This window comes from Molothrus ater, chromosome 29, assembly GCF_012460135.2.
Source record: "Molothrus ater isolate BHLD 08-10-18 breed brown headed cowbird chromosome 29, BPBGC_Mater_1.1, whole genome shotgun sequence".
NCBI classification, from domain to species: Eukaryota; Metazoa; Chordata; class Aves; order Passeriformes; family Icteridae; genus Molothrus; species Molothrus ater.
The window spans coordinates 1218000-1237641 of NC_050506.2; the positions used below are offsets into that span (position 1 = coordinate 1218000).

General features: G+C 54.7%; 1 protein-coding gene across 3 annotated transcripts; it reads right to left on the reverse strand.

The window, feature by feature from the left end:
• Positions 1-8209: 8209 nt before the first annotated feature.
• PLEKHO1 (pleckstrin homology domain containing O1) lies at positions 8210-18776 on the reverse strand. Of its 3 annotated transcripts, XM_036397853.2 has the most exons (7): positions 18503-18776; positions 17608-17754; positions 11445-11585; positions 11101-11205; positions 10250-10351; positions 8413-9185; positions 8210-8334 (listed from the first exon to the last, which is right to left on the reverse strand). In XM_036397853.2, exons 1-6 carry the CDS (start codon positions 18530-18532, stop codon positions 8415-8417), a joined length of 1296 nt encoding a protein of 431 aa, XP_036253746.1. In that variant the 5' UTR covers positions 18533-18776; the 3' UTR covers positions 8210-8334; positions 8413-8414. The 3 variants fall into 3 exon arrangements, with proteins under 3 accessions (XP_036253746.1, XP_036253745.1, XP_036253747.1); XM_036397852.2 differs by having other exon boundaries at positions 8210-9185; XM_036397854.2 differs by lacking the exon at positions 18503-18776 and adding an exon at positions 17857-18245 and having other exon boundaries at positions 8210-9185.
• Positions 18777-19642: the final 866 nt, after the last annotated feature.

Here is a 19642-nt window from a genome sequence, read left to right on the forward strand (position 1 = left end):
ACTAGTGAAATTTGGGAATTCTCACGTGCATCTCAATGCAAGTTTTTGAAGTGCTTTAGTAAACTTCCCAAACCACTCTTTGTCCAACACGCGTGGATTTCTAAAAATCGTGCTTCCAGTGTGAATCAAGCAGCTCTGGAGCAGAGTTAGGGCTGCCTGGCTGGGGTGTGGGAGCAGGTTCTTGGATGAGTTTTCCTGTCAATCCGTGCCCCTCCTTCCCACGAGGGAAGGGAAACACTTCAGTAACCGCAGCGGTCCCACGTTGGCGGCTCCGGAGGAACGCGCTCCCCGATCCTCCCGGTGAACCGGGGACCGCGGGAGCCCTGCATGGGCAGAACGAGCGCTAGAGGGCACAGCGCGACCAGCGACGGGCGCCGAGCTGCCTTCCAGCCCTGAGGCTCCAAGCGACTCCTTCCTTCAAGCGGCTCCTTTCAGGAGGTGCTGGGAGGCAAAGCCCCCGCACAAGCTGTGGTGCGCTGGGATTATCAGGAGCGTGCAGGTAGAAGAGTGAAAAGAATTTTGTTAAGCACAGGAAGGAGTCAAAGAGGGAAAATACAGAAAATCCGTGGCTGGAGTTGACTGAACTTGGTGGGTTTGTGCTGTTCTTTGCACTGGGTACTGTGGAAGTTTGGTGATTTCAAACTCTCCTGATTCATTTCTGATCCCTCTTGCTGCCTCCCAAGAAACCAAGATTTCCCAATATGATTTGATTTCTAGAAACCTGGAAGGAAAAATGCCAGGAGGTGTAGCTCTTCCATTTCCTTCTGATTTCATTTCCCTACATCTCCAGTAACATCAATCATTTTATAAGTGATAGAAAACATTTCCAGAAATCACGAAGCCCTCAGGATCCTCTGCCCAAACAAACTCCTTCCTTCCCTCTCTGTGTTTCAGCGAGGCTGCTCAAGCAGCCTCATTGTTTGGATAATTCAGGGTGCCAGATGGCTGTAAATATGTTCACAATCCTCCTTACCCTGCTCCCTCCTCCCTGGCACCCTCACTGCTCTACCCAGTACCGAGCACCTGCTCTGTTCCCATTTGGAGTCTCCCTTCTCCCCCTCTGGAGCTAAATTGGTGCTGCTGCTTTGTGTTTTCCCTTGAAATGAAAACCTCAGGGAATGTTTTGTGCCAGGGAATGCTGAATATTTCCTTCACTGTCACTTGCAGCGTCAGTTAATTGAAAAGGTGGCATCAGCTCCCTTCCTGCAGGAATCCTGGCCCTGGCACAGGAGGGTGCAGCTCCCCTGCAAGGGAGGAGCAGCTTCTTCCTATTTTGAGCACTTGCTCACCCTTGGCATGGGGTGAGGGCACACACAACAGGGTGATTCATCCCAAACCATGCCCCAAGGACCTGGCAGAGCATTTGAGCCACCAGCCCCGTTCTTCCTGCCTCACAGGCTCTGGATTCATTGTTACACTCTGATCCTGTTCTTCCATAACTCAGGAAGGCCCCAAATCCCGGGGGCTGAGCCCCTGAGATAACTTTTCCGTGTAATGTAACATTCCCAAAGTGCTGAGCAGTAAGAAAATGACAGAAAAGTGTTTCAAAGGCACTGTAAAAAGGGAAGTTGGTTTTAAAACATCTGAAAATGCAGGCAGTGAGGTTTTGGGAAGTGAGGAATAACTGAGCTCACGAGCTGCCTGAGGAAGCACAGACTCAGGTCACAGCAAGGATGAGCTGTGCCCATGAAGAAACAAAAATTCAGCCAGATTTGTCTGTGGTTTGCACTCATTGATGAGCTGCTGGGTGAACTCTTCCCTGCAAGGCAGGAGGGAGCAGATGGGCAGCAAGCAAATATCTGACTTGAGCAAGGAGAGAGAAACTGATTTTCCAAAGGATCTATTTGACATCCAGAGGCCACATGTTATTTTTATGAGGCAGAGCTCTGATTTATTGAACTTCACCAGATTGTGCCCTGCCAGCAGACCTAACTTGGGTGACCCTGTGACCCATAAAGGACAAGAGAGGCAGGAGGAAGGAATTCTGAGCAGCCTTTTCCAGGAGCTGTCAGTGCTCTGAATGCCACCTCACCATTTCTAGGAAGAATGACTCCCAGCTAGCTCTGCAGAAAGGTAGACAGTGCTCAGATTAAATATAGCAGCAAGTGGGCTGGGAGGAGAAGCACTGGGCTGCACAGAGAGGGAGGCTGCTCTGGAGAAAGCCACGAGTGCCTGATGGTGCAGCACAAAGCACAGAGGCCCTGGCAAGCGGAGCTGGGCCTGGGGGCAGCTGGCAGGAGAGCCCTGGGCAGTGCCAGGGACAGCCTGGGGGCACACACACATTGATCCCTTGCTCTCAGCTTTTCTTCATCCTCTTCCATCCTCCCACCTCCCACAAGCCCCGTCCAACCTGGCCTTGGACATTGCCAGGGATCCAGGAGCAGCCACGGCTTCTCTGCACAGCCTGTGCCAGGGCCTGCCCAGCCTCACAGGGAACAATTCCTTCCCAAAACCCCATCTGAACCTCCTCTCTTCCAGCCCAAAGTCATCAATGACTCAGCCCATTTGTTGAGAGTCCTTTAAATAATGATGTCCACATCTCCACTGGCTCATTGCAGTCTGTGCCAGACCTTTGCCTGCTGTCCAGTAGCAGCCAGGGAGGCACAGATTCCTCCAGCTCTCAATGGGTCCCTCTGTCCCTCTGTCCTACATGTATGGGCTCTTTATTCCAGCCCTCAGCCCCAGGGCAGGGGTTTGGAAGGAGAAATCACCATTTCAGTGCAGAACTCCCAAACCACTGGTGTCAGGAGGGGGCTGAGCTCTGCCCTTTCAACTCTGGCTGGTCTGGCCTCTCCCAAGCATTTCCAAATGTTAAAAAGATTTTTAAAATCCTCTCTTGCCTCCGAGCTGGGTTGATTTGTATCAAAACAGAGCAATAAATTTTTAAACACATTACAAATTAAAGAAGTGGAAGAATCACTGTAGTTTTTCAGTCCCTCAGGACATTTTATAGAGTCAAACAAATCAGCAGTGTGTGAAAGCAGAGATTGGATATTCCTGGCCCAGGCTCAGGAAACACTTCCAACAGGAAGGAATTCACCTTTTCTGTGGTGTCACTTTGCAGGTGTTGTGTCAAACCAGCCCCTCTGGCCACTCAGGGAGAGGAGTGTGGGGATCTCGGAGCCTGATGAGGAACTCTGACAGCTCAAATTGGATTTAGGGGAAAAAAAAAATCCAAGGCACTGCACTGTGCATCTCACCAAAGAATTCCTTCCTAAAGAGAGGGAAGGTGCCCAAATCCCCACATGTGCTTATTCCAGGGATACATTTTGCACACAGGTTTATCTGGCATTCAAAACTCCTGAATTTTCCCCTTTTCTTTATTTTTTTTTTTTTAGGGAAGTGGGTCTGTTCTTGCCGAGCTTGAATTTGAAAACCCAGTTGGAACTTGTTAAGTCAATAATTATTCTTGTGAATGTGGGTCAAACTATTTGATGTCTCTTCCTCTCTAGGGACCTGGAAGAAGATTTCATCCTGCAGCACTCCAAGGTAGGAAGCAGCACATTTCCCATCTTATTTCAAAAGTCCTAACTGATTGTCCCATGGGGGTAAAAGCTGATGAGGGCCAGGGTCAGGCTGTGTGAGTGGCATTTCTACAGCTGCTGACACAGATGTCTAGGAAAGAATGCCCCCAGCTCTGATAACATAGCAGAGTGCCTTGGGATCCCAGGCAATTTATTCTGTCTATTTATTATTTATTTATTATTGATGTTGTTAGTATTAGAAGGGTATGCTGAACATATTATTCACTTGGGATATTGGAGGGTCTGTAGCTTCCCACCTGCCACCTCTGGACACAAATCCTACTTTCTCTTTTTAAGGCATTTGCATTATTGCAGAATAACAAAATAAGCAACCATTTCTGCAGTTTTGTCCATCAGTAACTCCAAGAAATCCTTCTGCACAGCAGGATAAATTGTATTTATGTTTTTATCCACCCCCTCCTCAGCTGAGAACCCTCTGCCATGACTTACTGGTGTTCCTGCTCCATTTGGGAGTTAGGGGCCTTTTCCAAGGTTGAAAACTGCTGGAAAAACTGGACTTTATCCACCCCAGTTTTATTGCTGTGGACTGCTTTGTCAGGTGGAATTCCAGCCTGCAGAATAGCCCACTGCTCCTGGAACAACACCAACCCATTTCTGCTTTACACCCCAGTTTTGCCACCCAGCAGCAGTGTGAAAGTTTCCTCCAAGTGTAAATTCTATTTAAAGCCACCAAAAGCCTCTTAATCAGTTCCTCCTGCTTTCCAGAGGCCTCTCAGCACTGCAGAGACTCTGCAGCTGCTCCTCTTGTCCCCAGAGCTGCCCTGGGTGAAACTCAGGGCAGCCATGGGGCTGATCTGTGGGGCTGCACCCCAAAATGTGCTCCATGAGCAGGACCTCTCTGGGGTGGGCTCAGCTGTGTCTGAGCCTGTGGGGTTTGTTGGGTTTTCAGCCCTCTCCTCCCAGGGTGTTGGGTGCCAGTGTTTCATGGAATAATTTCATTACACAATGGTTGGGACTTGGGAGGGACTTTGCCTCTCATCCAGGTCCACCCCTGCCATGGGCAGGGACACCTTCACTATCCCAGGCTGCTCCAGGCCCTGTCCAGCCTGGCTTTGGACACTTCCAGGCTGCTCCAATCCCTGTCCAGCCTGGCTTTGGACACTCAGAACTGCTCCAATCCCTGTCCTTCCTGCCCTTGGACACTCAGAACTGCTCCAATCCCTGTCCTTCCTGCCCTTGGACACTCAGAACTGCTCCAATCCCTGTCCTTCCTGCCCTTGGACACTCAGAACTGCTCCAATCCCTGTCCTTCCTGCCCTTGGACACTCAGAACTGCTCCAATCCCTGTCCTTCCTGCCCTTGGACACTCAGAACTGCTCCAATCCCTGTCCAGCCTGGCTTTGGACACTCAGAACTGCTCCAATCCCTGTCCAGCCTGGCTTTGGACACTCAGAACTGCTCCAGGCCCTGTCCAGCCTGGCTTTGGACACTTCCAGGCTGCTCCAGGCCCTGTCCAGCCTGGCCTTGGACACTCAGAACTGCTCCAGGCCCTGTCCTTCCTACCCTTGGACACTCAGAACTGCTCCAAGCCCTGTCCAGCCTGGCTTTGGACACTCAGAACTGCTCCAGGCCCTGTCCAGCCTGGCTTTGGACACTCAGAACTGCTCCAATCCCTGTCCAGCCCGGCTTTGGACACTCAGAACTGCTCCAGGCCCTGTCCAGCCTGGCCTTGGACACTCAGAACTGCTCCAGGCCCTGTCCTTCCTACCCTTGGACACTCAGAGCTGCTCCAGGCCCTGTCCTTCCTGCCCTTGGACACTCAGAACTGCTCCAATCCCTGTCCAGCCTGGCCTTGGACACTCAGAACTGCTCCAATCCCTGTCCAGCCTGGCTTTGGACACTCAGAACTGCTCCAAGCCCTGTCCTTCCTGCCCTTGGACACTCAGAACTGCTCCAGGCCCTGTCCTTCCTGCCCTTGGACACTCAGAACTGTTCCAATCCCTGTCCAGCCTGGCCTTGGACACTCAGAACTGCTCCAGGCCCTGTCCAGCCTGACCTTGGACACTCAGAACTGCTCCAATCCCTGTCCTTCCTGCCCTTGGACACTCAGAACTGCTCCAGGCCCTATCCAGCCTGGCTTTGGACACTCAGAACTGCTCCAGGCCCTGTCCTTCCTGCCCTTGGACACTCAGAACTGCTCCAGGCCCTGTCCTTCCTGCCCTTGGACACTCAGAACTGCTCCAGGCCCTGTCCTTCCTGCCCTTGGACACTCAGAACTGCTCCAGGCCCTGTCCTTCCTGCCCTTGGACACTCAGAACTGCTCCAGGCCCTGTCCAGCCTGGCTTTGGACACTCAGAACTGCTCCAGGCCCTGTCCTTCCTGCCCTTGGACACTTCCAGGGACAGAGCCACCCCAGCTTCTCTGTGCACCCTGCTCCAGGCCCTCACCACCCTCCCAGGGAGGAATTCCTTCCCAAGAATTCCATCCTAAGGTGTCTCTCTGTAAATTCCCTTAGAAAGGCAGAGGATGGAGGGGAGGGAGAGAGGGAGGGAAGAGGGAGGGAGGGAGGAGGGGGTTTGCTTAAAGCTTGTGAAGCAGAGAAGGAGAAAATAATCCAAAAAAGGCGCTTTGGCTGGCAGGGTGGGTGGGCTCCTGAGCGCCGCGTGCAGCCGGGGATCCTCGGCCCGCGGTCCTTATTTGGCTGCGAGCGGGAGCGCTCCGGGGATTGGCTGTGCTGGGGAGCAGGCAGGGAGCGCAGGAGCCGAGCGCCAGCTGACGAGCGCAGCGCACGCTTGCCCACTCCTCGGCATGTGTTGAGCAAATTGCAGCTATTTTTATAGGAGACGCTTTGCCTACATCTTAAGAATCCAGTCCCAATCCCGTCTCCCTGTAGTGTAATGGGAAATCCCCTTCCCAGCCCCCTTTCCCCCCCCGCCCCGCGTTCGTGTTTTCAAGGCACAGTTGGGCCGAACCCAGAATTCTTGGCCATTATCAGGCTTCAGACTTGTCTGCTGTGCACTGCCCGGCCAGGGCGCTCTGTATTCCTGTAACGAGCCGATGTTTTGTCTCCGGCCCCTCCGTAATTGCCACAGTGGACAATAGCAGCCCTTTCTGGGCACGGCAGACGGCTGCTGCACTGCTGGGCCGCCGCGGCCCCTTTGTGCGCTGTTATTCCCGCATGGGTAGAGCCACCGGCCAGGGGGCGATGCACAAAGCCACCTCTGTGCTGCCCTTGGCTTTGCAGCTCCCCGGGGCTCCCTGCACCGCGCCAGAGGCTTTGGGAGGGCAGGGGGCCGGCAGGAGGCAGCAGGGAAATAGGGGAGGGAAAACTGAAGGGTGAGCAGAGAGGCAAGATCCCCAAAAGTGCCTGTAAGAGTTCAGGGCCTCCCTGGAGAGAGCAGGGCAGGGCTGCTCAGGTGTGCACCAGCTCCTTTCAGCCCTTGCCACAGTGTGTGCTGGCTCTTCCAGAGGTCTCTGCATGGCAATGAGCATTCCAAAATCCAAGGAGAGTTGCTGGTGTGGGACTGGCACTACCTGGGATGCAGGTCACAATGGTGGTTCAGTGGTTCCTTGCAAAAAAAACTTTGTGAAGCAATCCAGTTCATCAACGTGGAAAGTTATCCCTGGAAGCATCACTGGAGTCTGGTTAACCCAAACTCATTGAGAAAGGTTTGGGAGTTTGGTTTTATTTTTCCTTTAATTTAGAAAAATCTTGTCATCACAGCCAGGAAAGAGAAAACATTAACCACGACCAGGAAGTAACTCTGTGGGTTTAATATTCTTGTGGACTATTTGCCATGTAGGTAAAAGAATTAGATTTCCTTTTAAAACACAAGGAACAGTTGGATGTTACCAGGAGTGAACCTGTGAGCCACAGCCATGTCCTGCAGGTGGGTGGGAAAGCTGAGCCAGCCTGAGCTGATGATCTGAGCTCTGCTCTGGGCTCAGCTTTCCTCCCAGCAGGGCTGATTCACATCTTGGGCAGCCCAAGCAGAGCCTGCTGCTGTCTGACTATGACACCTGAGAGAGCAAAGCAAACCTACCCAAACTGCCATTGGCTTGTGGTGTCTGGCTCCCACACACACCCCCTGACTTTTCAGCTCAAAGAAAAGGTAAAAAAAAAAAAAAAAAAAAAAAAAAAGAGAAATTAGAATGGAAAAGCTCAAACCCCTCCCAGCTGCCTGTGTGGGCTGTCAAATCCAAGGCTTTAATCCTGTGGTTGCACAGAAGGGAAGACACAGCGCTGCTGCCTCCCCCTGCTCGGGGCCAAGGGGGCTGTGAAGCATTCAGGATCAGCGTGGAGATGGATTGTGTCACTGCTGCCCTTCTGGAGGGGGCAGCACCCCAAAATAACAGCTGCCAGCCCCGAGATTGTGCCAGGACAGAGCTCTGAGAGCTGCACCCAGTGAATGCCTCAATGGTCACAACTTCCCACATCTTCAGGAGAGTTCCTGGGTGATGGGGACTTGCAGGCAGTGGTGGGGATGAACACCTTTTTTCACCTTTTAATGTCATTTATTTCTGAGAGGGAACAGGGCAAATGTCCTGCTGAAAGAGAGTTTGGGGCACAGCCCAGACATGAGAGCAGCAACGCCAGGGCTGATCCAGCTCCACCCCACCAGATGCTCCAGGCAGACATGGGCAGTTCCAGGAAGCAGAACTTGCTCCTGTCCTTGGAGCATGGCAGGAGCTGCAGTGCAAAGGGAGCTCTTCCAAAGGAGGTATAAACTGCAACTGATTTATTGGAACACTGGCTTGATTCATCGGGGATGTGATGGAGGAAAGGAAGGGTCCAAGCTTTGAGAAGCAAATTTGGGTGAGAACAGGCACCTTTTCACTCTTTTGAACACTGTAAATAATAATAATAATTAAAAAAAAGACCAGATGGCCGCCCTTCCCAGTCCCTCCCTCCCATCCCAAGGCTTGCCTTCACATCATGCTCTTCCTAAACTGCGACTGTGAGCTCTGTTTGGCCTTGGAGTCTGACTGCTGCAGCTCAAACTGTTTGTACAGGTCCCTCAGCTCTTTGATCTCCTGCAGCACCCTCTTGGCTTGGCTCCAGGTGGAGGAAGCCTCCCCCAGCAGCCTCTCAGATTCCTGCAGGATCCTTTCAGAGTCCGACTTGGAAGAAGATGATGAGGAAGAAGAGGTGGTGGTGATGGTGGTGCTGGTGTTGGAGTCCTTGGTCTTTTTCTTGCCTTCCCCGTAGCCCTTCACCTCTGTCAGCAGTTCCTGAGTTTTTTCCAGTTTCAGTGCAACCAGTTCCTGTATCCGGGTCAGCTGTTCCGGCTCTGCCGAGGCAAACTGAGCCTCCAGCCCCTTCCTCAGCACCGCCCGATGTGTGGAAGAGTCCCGTCGGGACAGGATTTCTTCCATGGAGGCACATTTATTCTTTTCTGAGTGTGAGAGCTTTTTGGGGACCTGCGGTGTGTACATGGTCCCTTTGTCAAAGGAGTCATTGCGCTGCCCGGCTCTGTCCCACGGGGCCGCCTCCTGTCGGGGGAGGCTCCCTGTCCGCCCTTTCTCCGATGATTTGGTGTTCTCCGAGTCCGAGCGGCGCCGCCCCGCGGTCAGGTGTGCCACGGATTTGTCCAGATCCACGCGGAAACTCTCCTCGCAGGTGCCGTGATCCTCCGGAGAGGCGTCTTCCTCCTGGATCAGGTCGAGGGTCAGCATTCCGTCAGAGGTTGAGGTAGATGCCTGCAGGAGCAGAAAGCAGAGCTGAGCTGGCACCAGAATGGCTGTCCCTGCTTCCAGGGGTGTGTGCACTGCAGGGAGGGAGGGGGACGCTCCCTCACCCAGAGACGGAGCCCAGGGGTGGACCTTAAAGTGCAGAGGTCCACGAGAGCACAGGATGAGAGCTGAGCCCGAGCTGTCCTCATGGCAACAACTCTCAGCTCAGGATGGAGCTCCAACAACCCCACTTAGAAATGGAACAATGCCAGGGGAATTTCACCCAAACTGATGACCCTGAGCTGTCCTCATGGCAACAACTCTCAGTTCAGGATGGAGCTCCCAACAACCCCACTTACAAATGGAACAATGCCAGGGGAATTTCACCCAAACAGGTGTCTGGGGTTGGTTGTACCTACCAACAACTCCACTTATAAATGGAACACTTTAGAAGAATTTCACCCAAACTGATGACCCTGAGCTGTCCTCATGGCAACAACTCTCAGCTCAGGATGGAGCTCCAACAACCCCACTTACAAATGGAACAATTCCAGGGGAATTTCACCCAAACTGATGACCCCGAGCTGGCCTCATGGCAGGATGGAGCTCCCAACAACCCCACTTAGAAATGGAACAATGCCAGGGGAATTTCACCCAAACTGATGACCCTGAGCTGTCCTCATGGCAACTCTCAGCTCAGGATGGAGCTCCAACAACCCCACTTACAAATGGAACAATGCCAGGGGAATTTCACCCAAGCAGGTGTCTGGGGTTGGTTGTATCTACCAACAACCCCACTTATAAATGGAACACTTTAGAAGAATTTCACCCAAACTGATGACCCTGAGCTGTCCTCATGGCAACTCTCAGCTCAGGATGGAGCTCCAACAACCCCACTTACAAATGGAACAATTCCAGGGGAATTTCACCCAAACTGATGACCCCGAGCTGGCCTCATGGCAGGATGGAGCTCCCAACAACCCCAACTCTCCTCCTCAGTTCAGGATGGAGCTCCCAACAACCCCACTTACAAATGGAACAATTCCAGGGGAATTTGACCCAAGCAGGTGTCTGGGGCTGGTTGTACCTACCACAGCCATGAGGTGACCCCGCGTGGGAGGGCGCCGGGAGTGCTGGATCTTGGCTCTGTCACGTGTTGGGTGGGCAAGGAAACTGTCCTCTTCCACGGTGACCTGCAGGGTGACACAGGCTGTGAGCAGGGAACAGGAGCCATTCCCAGCTCCTGGAGCTGTAGGAGAGGAGGCTGGCAGGGAATGAGGTGTGGGAGTGGAGTCCAGCCTTGGAAGTGACCCAGTGTTTCTCCCCTCTGTGCCATGGTGGGATTACATCTGCTCAAGTCATTCCTGACAACTGAACCTGTTTGCAAAGATTCCTGTGACAGGCTCTCCTGGCAGCCATCTCTCCTGGTGTTTGCTGTGCTGCCTCCTGCTCTAAAACCTCTCCCATAGTCTGACCTTGGTTTTCCTTCACTTCAGGCTCTGTGCTGCCACCCAGGAGAGGAAAGAGCCTCCTGGCAGTGCCATGGTGCTGTGGGAAGCTGAGTGCGAATGGGAGATCTGAGACAGGTCTGAGCTGAGGAAGGGTTGCCATGAAACATTAATGTGAGAGTCAGCCCTGGAGCCAGGGCACAGCTTGTTCCAGGCAGGTTCTCCTTCCCACTGAAGGAAACTGTGGGGATGCTCACCCTGGCCTGCCTCTGCCAGCCCACCTGGTGCTCTGAGTACACCCTGTGTCCCCTCCAGGAGGCTCAACTGGGGCTGCCCTGTTATTTTTCCTGGCAGAAGCTGCTCTGTGTAACTGGGACTTCCACACCCCTCCCCTTGAGAAGGGGGATGAGCTCTGCTGGCCACACTTTGTGTGGATGCATCCCCAAACAGCCTCAAACCTTCACCCGGGCTGAGTCAGGGTCAATCCCACTCACCTCGTCCAAGATCCGGTTTTTAGCACGTGTGATTGCAGAGTTGAGGGCGTTAATCCAGGATTCTTTCTCTTCTGGACTCACAGCCAGGAAGATCAGATTTGGTGCCTACAAAAGGAGGGAGTCAGGTCAGTGCTGGAACTCACACAGAGAAGGTCCCTGGTCAGTGGGAGGCCTCTACAGAGAAGGCAAAGCAGAGCTGAGCCTCCAGCCCTGATTTCCCCACACAGCAAACCCCAGGACCACCCCCATTCCTGCCTTCCCTGCATCCCCCAGGACCATCCACATCCCTGCCCACCCCTGGAGCCACCTCTTGGGCTGCCTGCATCTGGGCCAGCCCCACGTACCGTGTTTCCAGGCTGCCTGGAGTGGGCAAGGGTGAATTTACTGTGGTTCTTTTTGCTTCTGCTTTTGGACTTCCTGAGCTCTTCACATTTCTCGTAGTCACTCAGATCAAACATTTCCTGTATGTTTTTTTCATCTTTTACCTGCAAAACAGCAAGAAAATTAGAGCTTTGCAGATGTCAGACAGAGACTCTGCTGCTCCAGGCAGCAGGATTTCAACATGAGGGGTTTGATTTGTCTCTTCTGGAATGAGGGGGCATGTTTAGAAGGATAGCAAGAAAATCACTCTTTGCCAGGTTAATTCCTGCCTCTTCTACCTCCAGAGGGCAGGAGCTGCCAGGCTCAGTGTCCTTTCAAGAGTCCTTTTGAGTGACCACTTTACAAGATCTCCCATTTTCCAGGTGTGTCCCCAACACTCTGCACTGGCACAGTGTGACAGGTACATGGGATGGATCAGGGTCACAGAGGCTCAGGTGAAAGATGGAGCTTGCAGAGGGTCACAGGGGCACATGGGGGTCTGGATGCTGACCCCTGACTGCCATCCCTCAGGGACACTTGGAGCAAAGGGGATGTGGCAAAGCTGTCTGTACCCTTCCTCTTCATTGCCCTCCCTCAATCCCACTCCTACAGCAGAGAAGCTCTGCTCTTCCACGGTAAACACAAGGAATTAGGGTTTGGGTGTCCATCACAGACACTGCAGCAGGCTCAAATCTACATCCATCTGCTTAATCCCACTCCAGCCAGTCATCCCAGGCTGCCTCAGTGGTGCAGGGTGTGTACCTCGGGTGCTGGGAAGGCAGATGGTGCTGAGGTCTGAGCCCTTGGATTTCCTGAAGGGACTCCACCCCATCTCATACATTTCCTCCACAGTTTTGGGAAGCACTGAAGGAACTCCCTATGATTCTTCCATAGAATTTAATCAAAGAGGGTGACTAAACCAGCTTCCTAACCAGGGCCATGGATAAACTGACCATCTGGCCCTGCCTGATGACAACAGCTCCCCTCTGTCCTTCATCCTGCCTGTGTCCCCAGGATCCACAGGACAATCACCGGCACTGCCATCCCCGAGCTGGTTCCTGCTTGTGACACATCCCCTGTGTCTGGGTGTGATAACAGAGCCTGTCTGGCTGCACATCCTCCCCATGCTGCTAATCTGCTTTGATCTCTTCCCACTCCCATCCTCCAATCCACCTCTTTCCAAGAATCTCAGCTGAATTCTGCCCAGCTCATTTGCAGCAGGAAGAGCTGATCCCCCTCCCAGCCCCCAGCTGTGCTCTGTGGCTGTGAGCAGAGCCTTAGCTCCAGATGTTTGCTCATGTGGGTCACTGGGGCTTCCCCAGCCCTCCCCTTCCTCCTCAGAGCTCACACAGCTGGATCTCAACCTCCTGCCTGCAGGAGCATCCCCAGGAGGCTGCGGGACAGAGCAGGTGGCTTTGGTTCAGACAAACACCCTGCAGGTGCAGCTCGTCCTTTAAACCCCTCTGAATGACACCAGGGCTCTGACACTGCACTGGGCCATGCTGAGAGCATCCTGCTCCTGTGTGTGACCGCTTAAAATGCTTAAAATTGGGAATAAGCAACATCCACAGTGGCATTCCTGGGGGAAAAGTGTCAGCAGCAGCCTGGGCTGTGGTGGCACAGAAATCCCAGGGGCACAGGAAGAACAGGGGGTGTCTCACTCGTGTAACAGAGCATCCAGTGTGCAGAGAGAGAAACTGGACAAGGAAGGTGAAAGGCAACTCCAGAGGCATTTGCCAGCTCTTTTGTCCTTTGTGGGAGGCCCCTGAGGCCAAAAGGAGGGAGGTGGTGGCACGAGAGGCAGCTCAGAGCAGCCTCGGGGGTAGGAGAGGCTGAGGACAGTCATGCAGCCCATTCTCTGGGAGAGCAGGACAAAAGCAGCCCCTGAGGAGCCATGTGGGCACCAGAGCTGAAATCCCAGTCACAGGGGGCTGACAAATCTGCAGGGTGTCACCTCCTCCACCTTCTCAGTGAGACTGGGGCCATCCAAATCAAACCTTCCAGGCCTCTCCAAAGAGGATTTGGCTGGAGGTGTCCCAGCACCCAGGCAGTGCCCAGGAGGAAGCAGCCTCTGCTATCAGCTCTCAGGAGGAAGGGATGAAGCAAGAGGTTGGTGGTTGATTTTGGCAAAACCATTCCCTGCTGGGAATGGTTTCTAGCAAGTCTTTCCTTCCCCTCAGTGCCAAGGGTTTAAGAATTGAGGGATGTCAGAGCCTCACCAGCAGGTGGGTCCTGCTCTCTGTGCCCTGTGGGGAGCTCAGGATTGGAAGGATTAAGGTGAATCAATCCCAGCAGGTGCTGCCCTGGCATTGCTGAGTTGTAGCCATTCGAGGCAGGCAAAACCACCTTGCCCTGCAGTTCCACCTGCCTCCTACCTGTGGCCAGGTGAGGGAAGGGAAACTGAGGCACGGAAAAGGAATCAGAAGCATCCCCCACCCCTCGAGCAGGGAACATTTCTCTGCAGCCATGAGATCACACACCCCTGGCAGCTGCCCCTGCCTGTGCCAAGGCTGACACTGCTGACTCTGCTGGGATCCAAGGAAGGAGCTGCATTCCTTGCACTCCTTGCACTCCTTCCCCCGCAGCTGCTGCCTGCCCAGGCTGGCCCCAGGGGCACCCAGCACTCCCTGGGCCCTGGGATGTGGGCATGTCATGGGGCAGAACACCAACCACGGCGCCTAAATCCCTTCTCCAGAGGGTTTGTGCTTCCAAAGGGCTGCTCCAGGCTCATGGCAGTGCACTGGCAGCACGAGGGTCTCTGACCTGGGTTAATTAACCACCCTTGGGTCTCTCACTGATTAGAGTTTGAATTTCCTCATCAAGCTGTGACCTGCAGCGACTCCAAACCTCCTGGACCCGGCTCAGGGCTGTGTTTTGGGGCCCAACCATGCTCAGACACACCAGTCTGGGATTTTTGGTGATGATTTGAGCAGTTTGAGCTGCAATGGGACACAGAAAAATGAGGAAGGTACAAAAAAATCACAAGACACCCATGGGACACTTGTGGGGGGGTGGGTCAAGTGTGGCTCAGGATGTAACCAGAAACCTCCAGACTCTCTGTACAGCCAAATACCCAAACATGGGCAGTTTGGGGACAGACAGTTCCCCTTGTAGGGTACAACCAAGGTTTCAGTTCCTCCAGCTGAGCAGCTCTGATTCAGCAGGGGGTTGAGCTTCCTGCAGCCAGGCTGTCACTGGGACACACTGGGACTGTCCTGTCCTTGTCACGGCCAGGACACTGCCCTTAGCCCATCAGGGGATGGTGGCAGCTTCAATCCCTTCTCCAAAGAGTCACCACCAAGGCTACCAGGGACACAGGGCCCCCAGAATCCCCGAATTGTGACATGGCTTTGGAGGGACAGGGACACTTTCCACTAGTCCAGGCTGCTCCAAGCCCCCTCCAGCCTGGCCTTGCACATTTCCAGGGATGGGGCAGCCTGTGCCAGGGAGGAATTTCTTCCCCAAACCCCTTTGTGCTGTGTTCAGCAGCGCTCACTGAGGCCAAACACCCCACGGAGCATTAGAGAACCGAGGATGCAAACACAGCCCCCGCCCCAGCGGCACCTCCTCGAGTGCTCTTGTGCTAATTGAGCCGATGCCTTTGGTGGCAAACAAACGAAAGCTGGAGAGAAGCGAGCGTTTCCTCATCCCCCTCGCACCGGGCTCGGCTGCCCGGCAGTCCCCGGCTTCCTGCGAGGAAGCTCCGAGCCCGGCTGGGTCAGCTCGGCCGCCGCTCCCCGGCACAGGCAGCGACAAAGCTGGGCCAGGAACAGGGAACAATTCCCAGAAATGGCCCGGGGGGGAGGGAGGGAGCGAGGGGAAAGAATGCAAGAGTGAGTTAAGAAGGTGGTGGTGGTGGTGGTGGTGTTGGTGTGCTCGGCAGAGCTCAGCTCGCTGCAGCTCATCTCTACAGAGCCGGCTTTGGCTGATGACCAAACGCTGAATAACCAAGGATTTTGGTGCGAGTTCACGGAGTTCAGCAGCCGTGGGGGAGCGGAGCGGGCACGGCCAGAGCCTCGAGCTCTCATTTCGGGATGTGTCAGACAAGTCCCACAGCTTTCAAAGGGCAGCACTCGAACACCCTGGTAGCATTTGCCATCAGCTGGGCTGAAAAACTGCATTTCCTCTCCTTACAGACCCGGCTCTGCCAGGGAGGAGCTGAGGCTCCTAGCAGGCATTCCCAAATTCTCCTGACAAAATGGAATAATCAGGGCTGGTCTCTGACCTGCAAGGCCAGCTCTGTCCTAGACAGACAACTGGAGAAACACCCAGATTCCCAGGGGGAATCAGCGTGGATATGGGTGGGATTTTATAGTCTGGATTTCGGAAATCTCCCCATTGCAGACCTCAGCCCATGCTCAGCTCTGAGCAGTTCATCAACCCCTGCCCCGAGCCAAGGGGGATCCTGGTGTGGAACACACAATTCCCTGTCCCCACGTGCTCTGGGGAGATGGGATTCATTGCCCTGCTTCCCAGGTGCAGAAATTCAGGCAAAAGTAAATAAATGTCTGGTTTGAATTCATTTAACAGAGCCGGGGAGCTTCCAGGAGCCTCGGGATTTAACCCTTTCTGCTCTGAGGTGGTGGGGAGGGCTGGGAATGTGGCTTCACCTGCAGAACCACCTCTGGAGCAGCTGCTGAGCATGAAATGAGCTGCCAGGAAACAGCAGGTGCTGTGGGAGCAGAGCCTGGAGCCACACTTTGCCCTTCCCTGGGGTCCAGGAGAGCTCCTGGCTTTGCTAAGTTGGCATCAAACCCTGCAGCACCTTCCGAGAGCCCCCAGGAACCCCCGGGGACTCCCCACAATGAGAGCCCCAGGATGCCACGGGCACAGAGTGACCTCAGGGCACACCAGCAGCACATTGTCACCTCCATGGCCAGCGCAGAGTCACCTCAGCACACTCCAGCAGCAGAAGTCATCTCTGCTGGCCACACATTCTTCCATATAAAGCCTCAGCAGAGGCTGCTGCAGGTTATTTATGGTCCCTCACACACACGGGGCTGCCTCAACCTCAAAACCTGTGAGGTTTTCCCTCTCTGAAACACAAGCACAAGAGCTTCTTGTTCAGAGCAGGCCCTGCATGGCCCCTCCAGCTTCATCCCTGTCTTGGGCTCCCAGCACACCTGGATTTGATCTGTAGCTACCTGGACACCTATTGCTTGTTCCTGTGTTTCTCTCTGGCTCTGGAGCAGCCAGGAGGTTGATGAGAGCAAGCTCTGGATTGCCAGCAAGCAGCTCAGCACAACCTGGGCATTCAATCCACTTTTTAAAGCCACTTCTCTGTTGTAACAAGCCCTGACCCTCTGCCTGTGCCACATCCATGGCTCAACTAGCCCTAAATCAAATTATCCCTTCCTCTCTCCAGGCAGAGCCGGGCCAGGGATCCAACTGTCAGGAAATTACCTCCACTGAGGGGGGAAACCCAGAGAAGCCAGGATTTCATCCCAAATTCCCTGAGTTGGAGCAACCCCCCTGCCTGCTGTGCCCAGTGCAGCTCTGGGATGTCACAGAGCATGGGAAGGAGGAAGGCTCTGGCCTGGGGAGTTCTTCCTGATGGATTTATGGAGACAAAAAGCACAGGGGGGGGCGTGCAAGGACAGCCAGGTGCTGCCTCAGCCTGACAGTCACATCCGATTACCTCCAATGTCAACAGCACGGTAAACCCCAAAGCCCAGCAAGGAGACCGGGGCCAGGGCACGTGTTACACCAGGATGTCGATCTGGGGTGAAATTTCGTGAGAAATCCAAGAGATCGACCTGTAAATGGCTCGGTTCCAGCCGGGAGAGTGGAGTTATTTCCAAACAGAGCGTGAGCAGCTGGGAACAAGGCAGTGCTGGGCTCAAGGACGGGCACGGGAAGGAAGGAGCCGGCATTGCTGCAAAGAGGTTGGAGGGGTTTAACTCTGGCTAAGTGAATCCTTTCGTGCCTCCACGCTGGGAAAATGTCTCCCAGCAGAGCTGGCTGGGGAATCGCTGGCAGAGCCGACCCCGACCCCGACCCCGACCCCGGCCGGCGCCAGCCCCGGGCAGGAGAAGCCCCCGAGGAACCCCCTCGGTCCGGCTGGCGCTGGGAAGGGCCGGGGCTGCGCCTTTCATATGCAAAGAGAGAGGAAGGGGGGATGGGAGAGGAAACTGAAACCGATCCTACCTCCTTCTCCGAGATGTAAAGCTGATCTCCCTTCAGAACCACATAACGGTTTTTCCAGATTTCCCTAAAAATGCCTTTCCCGCAGAATTTCCGCACCCAGCCGACCTTCTCCGGCTGCGCAGGTTGCTGGTTTCCATCCTGATTCCCCTAACACAAAGCGAAAGGGAAGAAAATGGGGGAAAAAACCCGCGATTATTCTTGGTTTTACACTCCTTTTCTCCCTCCACCCCACTTCCCTCTTTGCCCAACTTTTGTCTCCCCCTCTCTCCGCCGACGCCGGGACCGAGTCCTTCCCCGGGGTCACTCCACGGGGATTTTGGGGCAGTAGCAGCATCGGGAGGACGCTGCGAGGAGCGGGCAGGGTTCTCTCCGTGGTTATATAAGCCAGGCCGGCGTCTCTATCGCCTCATCCAACGGGCATTTACCCGTGGAAAGGGGAACAGGAGGGGGATGGGAGGAATTTAAACCAGCTGGGGTTTTATATATGCGGTGAAAATGGCATTTCGGAGCTTTTTATCAGCAATTAATCCAAAGAGGTGAAATCGATGGGCGGTTTATATCAGAGGTGTCTCCGTAGGCAGCGATGGGTGCAGCACACACACAACACGGCAAAGAGCGAGGAGGGATTGATGGTGCCTCCGGATTTTATCGTTTCCTTGTGTTCCAAGATGAAAACTGCCTGCCTACATCACGCGGGGTCTGTGGCGGCTGCGGGAGGCAGGAGCGGCAGCAGCAGGGCCTGGAGCAGGGGCTGGGTCTCTTTGGGGGTCTGTGCGCTTTCCGCGGGGGGAGCAGAAGCCAAGCCAAGATCCAACCCCCCCCCCCATTCCCCAAAACATCCAGGAGCCTCCCTCCCCCTCCCTCCCCCAAGCCAAGAAAGCGATTCTCTACTCACCCTTTTTGCAGAATTATTATTTTTTTTCATCGTTCCTCGGTGCGCTCCGAGGCGATTTTGGGGCGGGGGTCGCAGAGGGCTTCCCGCGGCCTCCTGGCACGGGGGAACAGCCGGGGGGGATCCGCGCTGCCTTCGCCCCGCGTGGCTCTCAGGGCCCCTCTCCCGTTACACGGAGCCCGGTCCGGTGCTCTGAGCCATCGCCAGCGCCGCCGCCGCCGCCGCGTCCCCCCCCGCCGCCACCATCCCGCAGCTCGGGGGGCTGCGCTGGGCTGCGCCGGGCTCCCGAGCTCCATCTATAGCCGCACGCCCGTGACGTCGGGGTTCGCGGCACGGGGCGAATCGCAGCCCACGAGGGTTTTTCTTCTTTGTTTCTGACTCAAGCGGGGACACGGGGCCGTGGTGGTGGGGGGGGGGGGGGGGAAAGCGGGAGAGGGGCGGGCGGTGTTTAGGATGGTGTTTCCCCAACGGGGCATAGCCGCGTTCCCGGCGGTGTTCTGGGTCACCGGGAAACTTTATAGGAGAGGGAAATGCAGCCGGGTGGTACTGGGAGGGTTTTGTGCCCTAAAGGTGGCTGGAAGTGGGAAAAAAATCCCTCTGGGAGATTTCCTGGGGAGGGGTCGCTTCCAGCACAGCCAGGATTCAGTTGGATGCAGAGCACGGCTTCCAAAAGTGAGGAGACACTCAGCCTCCTAAAATGCCCTTATTTGGTTTATTTTGTCTGTCTCCTTCGTGTCCTGCAAGAAATAGATCGATCCATGGTCCATCAGGGGATCAGCTTTCCAATGACAGCGTCCATCCCGTCCCTGGACATCCCCCAGCCCTGATTTGAGGTTGTAGTTTCACCCCAGTACTCTGGAATTAACGCACCCAGAGTCCTAGGGGTGTACTTGGAGTATTTCCAGAGCTTCTGTGAGTGTTTGGATCCCATTCTGAGCATTGGCATTTCTGCCATCAGCTGTGGACTCACTGCACACCTGACAATACCTGGCACAGAGACACAAATCACTCCCCACACCAAACCCAGGGGTTGCCTTTTCCTCCTGTTCCTTTGCAATCCCCAACTCCACGGGGCCCAGGATTTGCCATCCGTGTGCCTCAGTTTCCCCTTTTAGCCCAAAGCTTGGTCCGGGCAGGGCTGAT

Bases quoted from the DNA above. Each gene is read 5' to 3' on its own strand.
- PLEKHO1 (XM_036397853.2), bottom strand. From the start codon at position 18,532: ATGAAAAAAAATAATAATTCTGCAAAAAGG. The intron at 17,755-18,502 runs GTGAGTAGAGAA...GCTTTGTGTTAG, and splicing joins ATAATAATTCTGCAAAAAGG to GGGAATCAGGATGGAAACCA. The intron at 11,586-17,607 runs GTAGGATCGGTT...GCTGTTTTGCAG, and splicing joins TTTACATCTCGGAGAAGGAG to GTAAAAGATGAAAAAAACAT.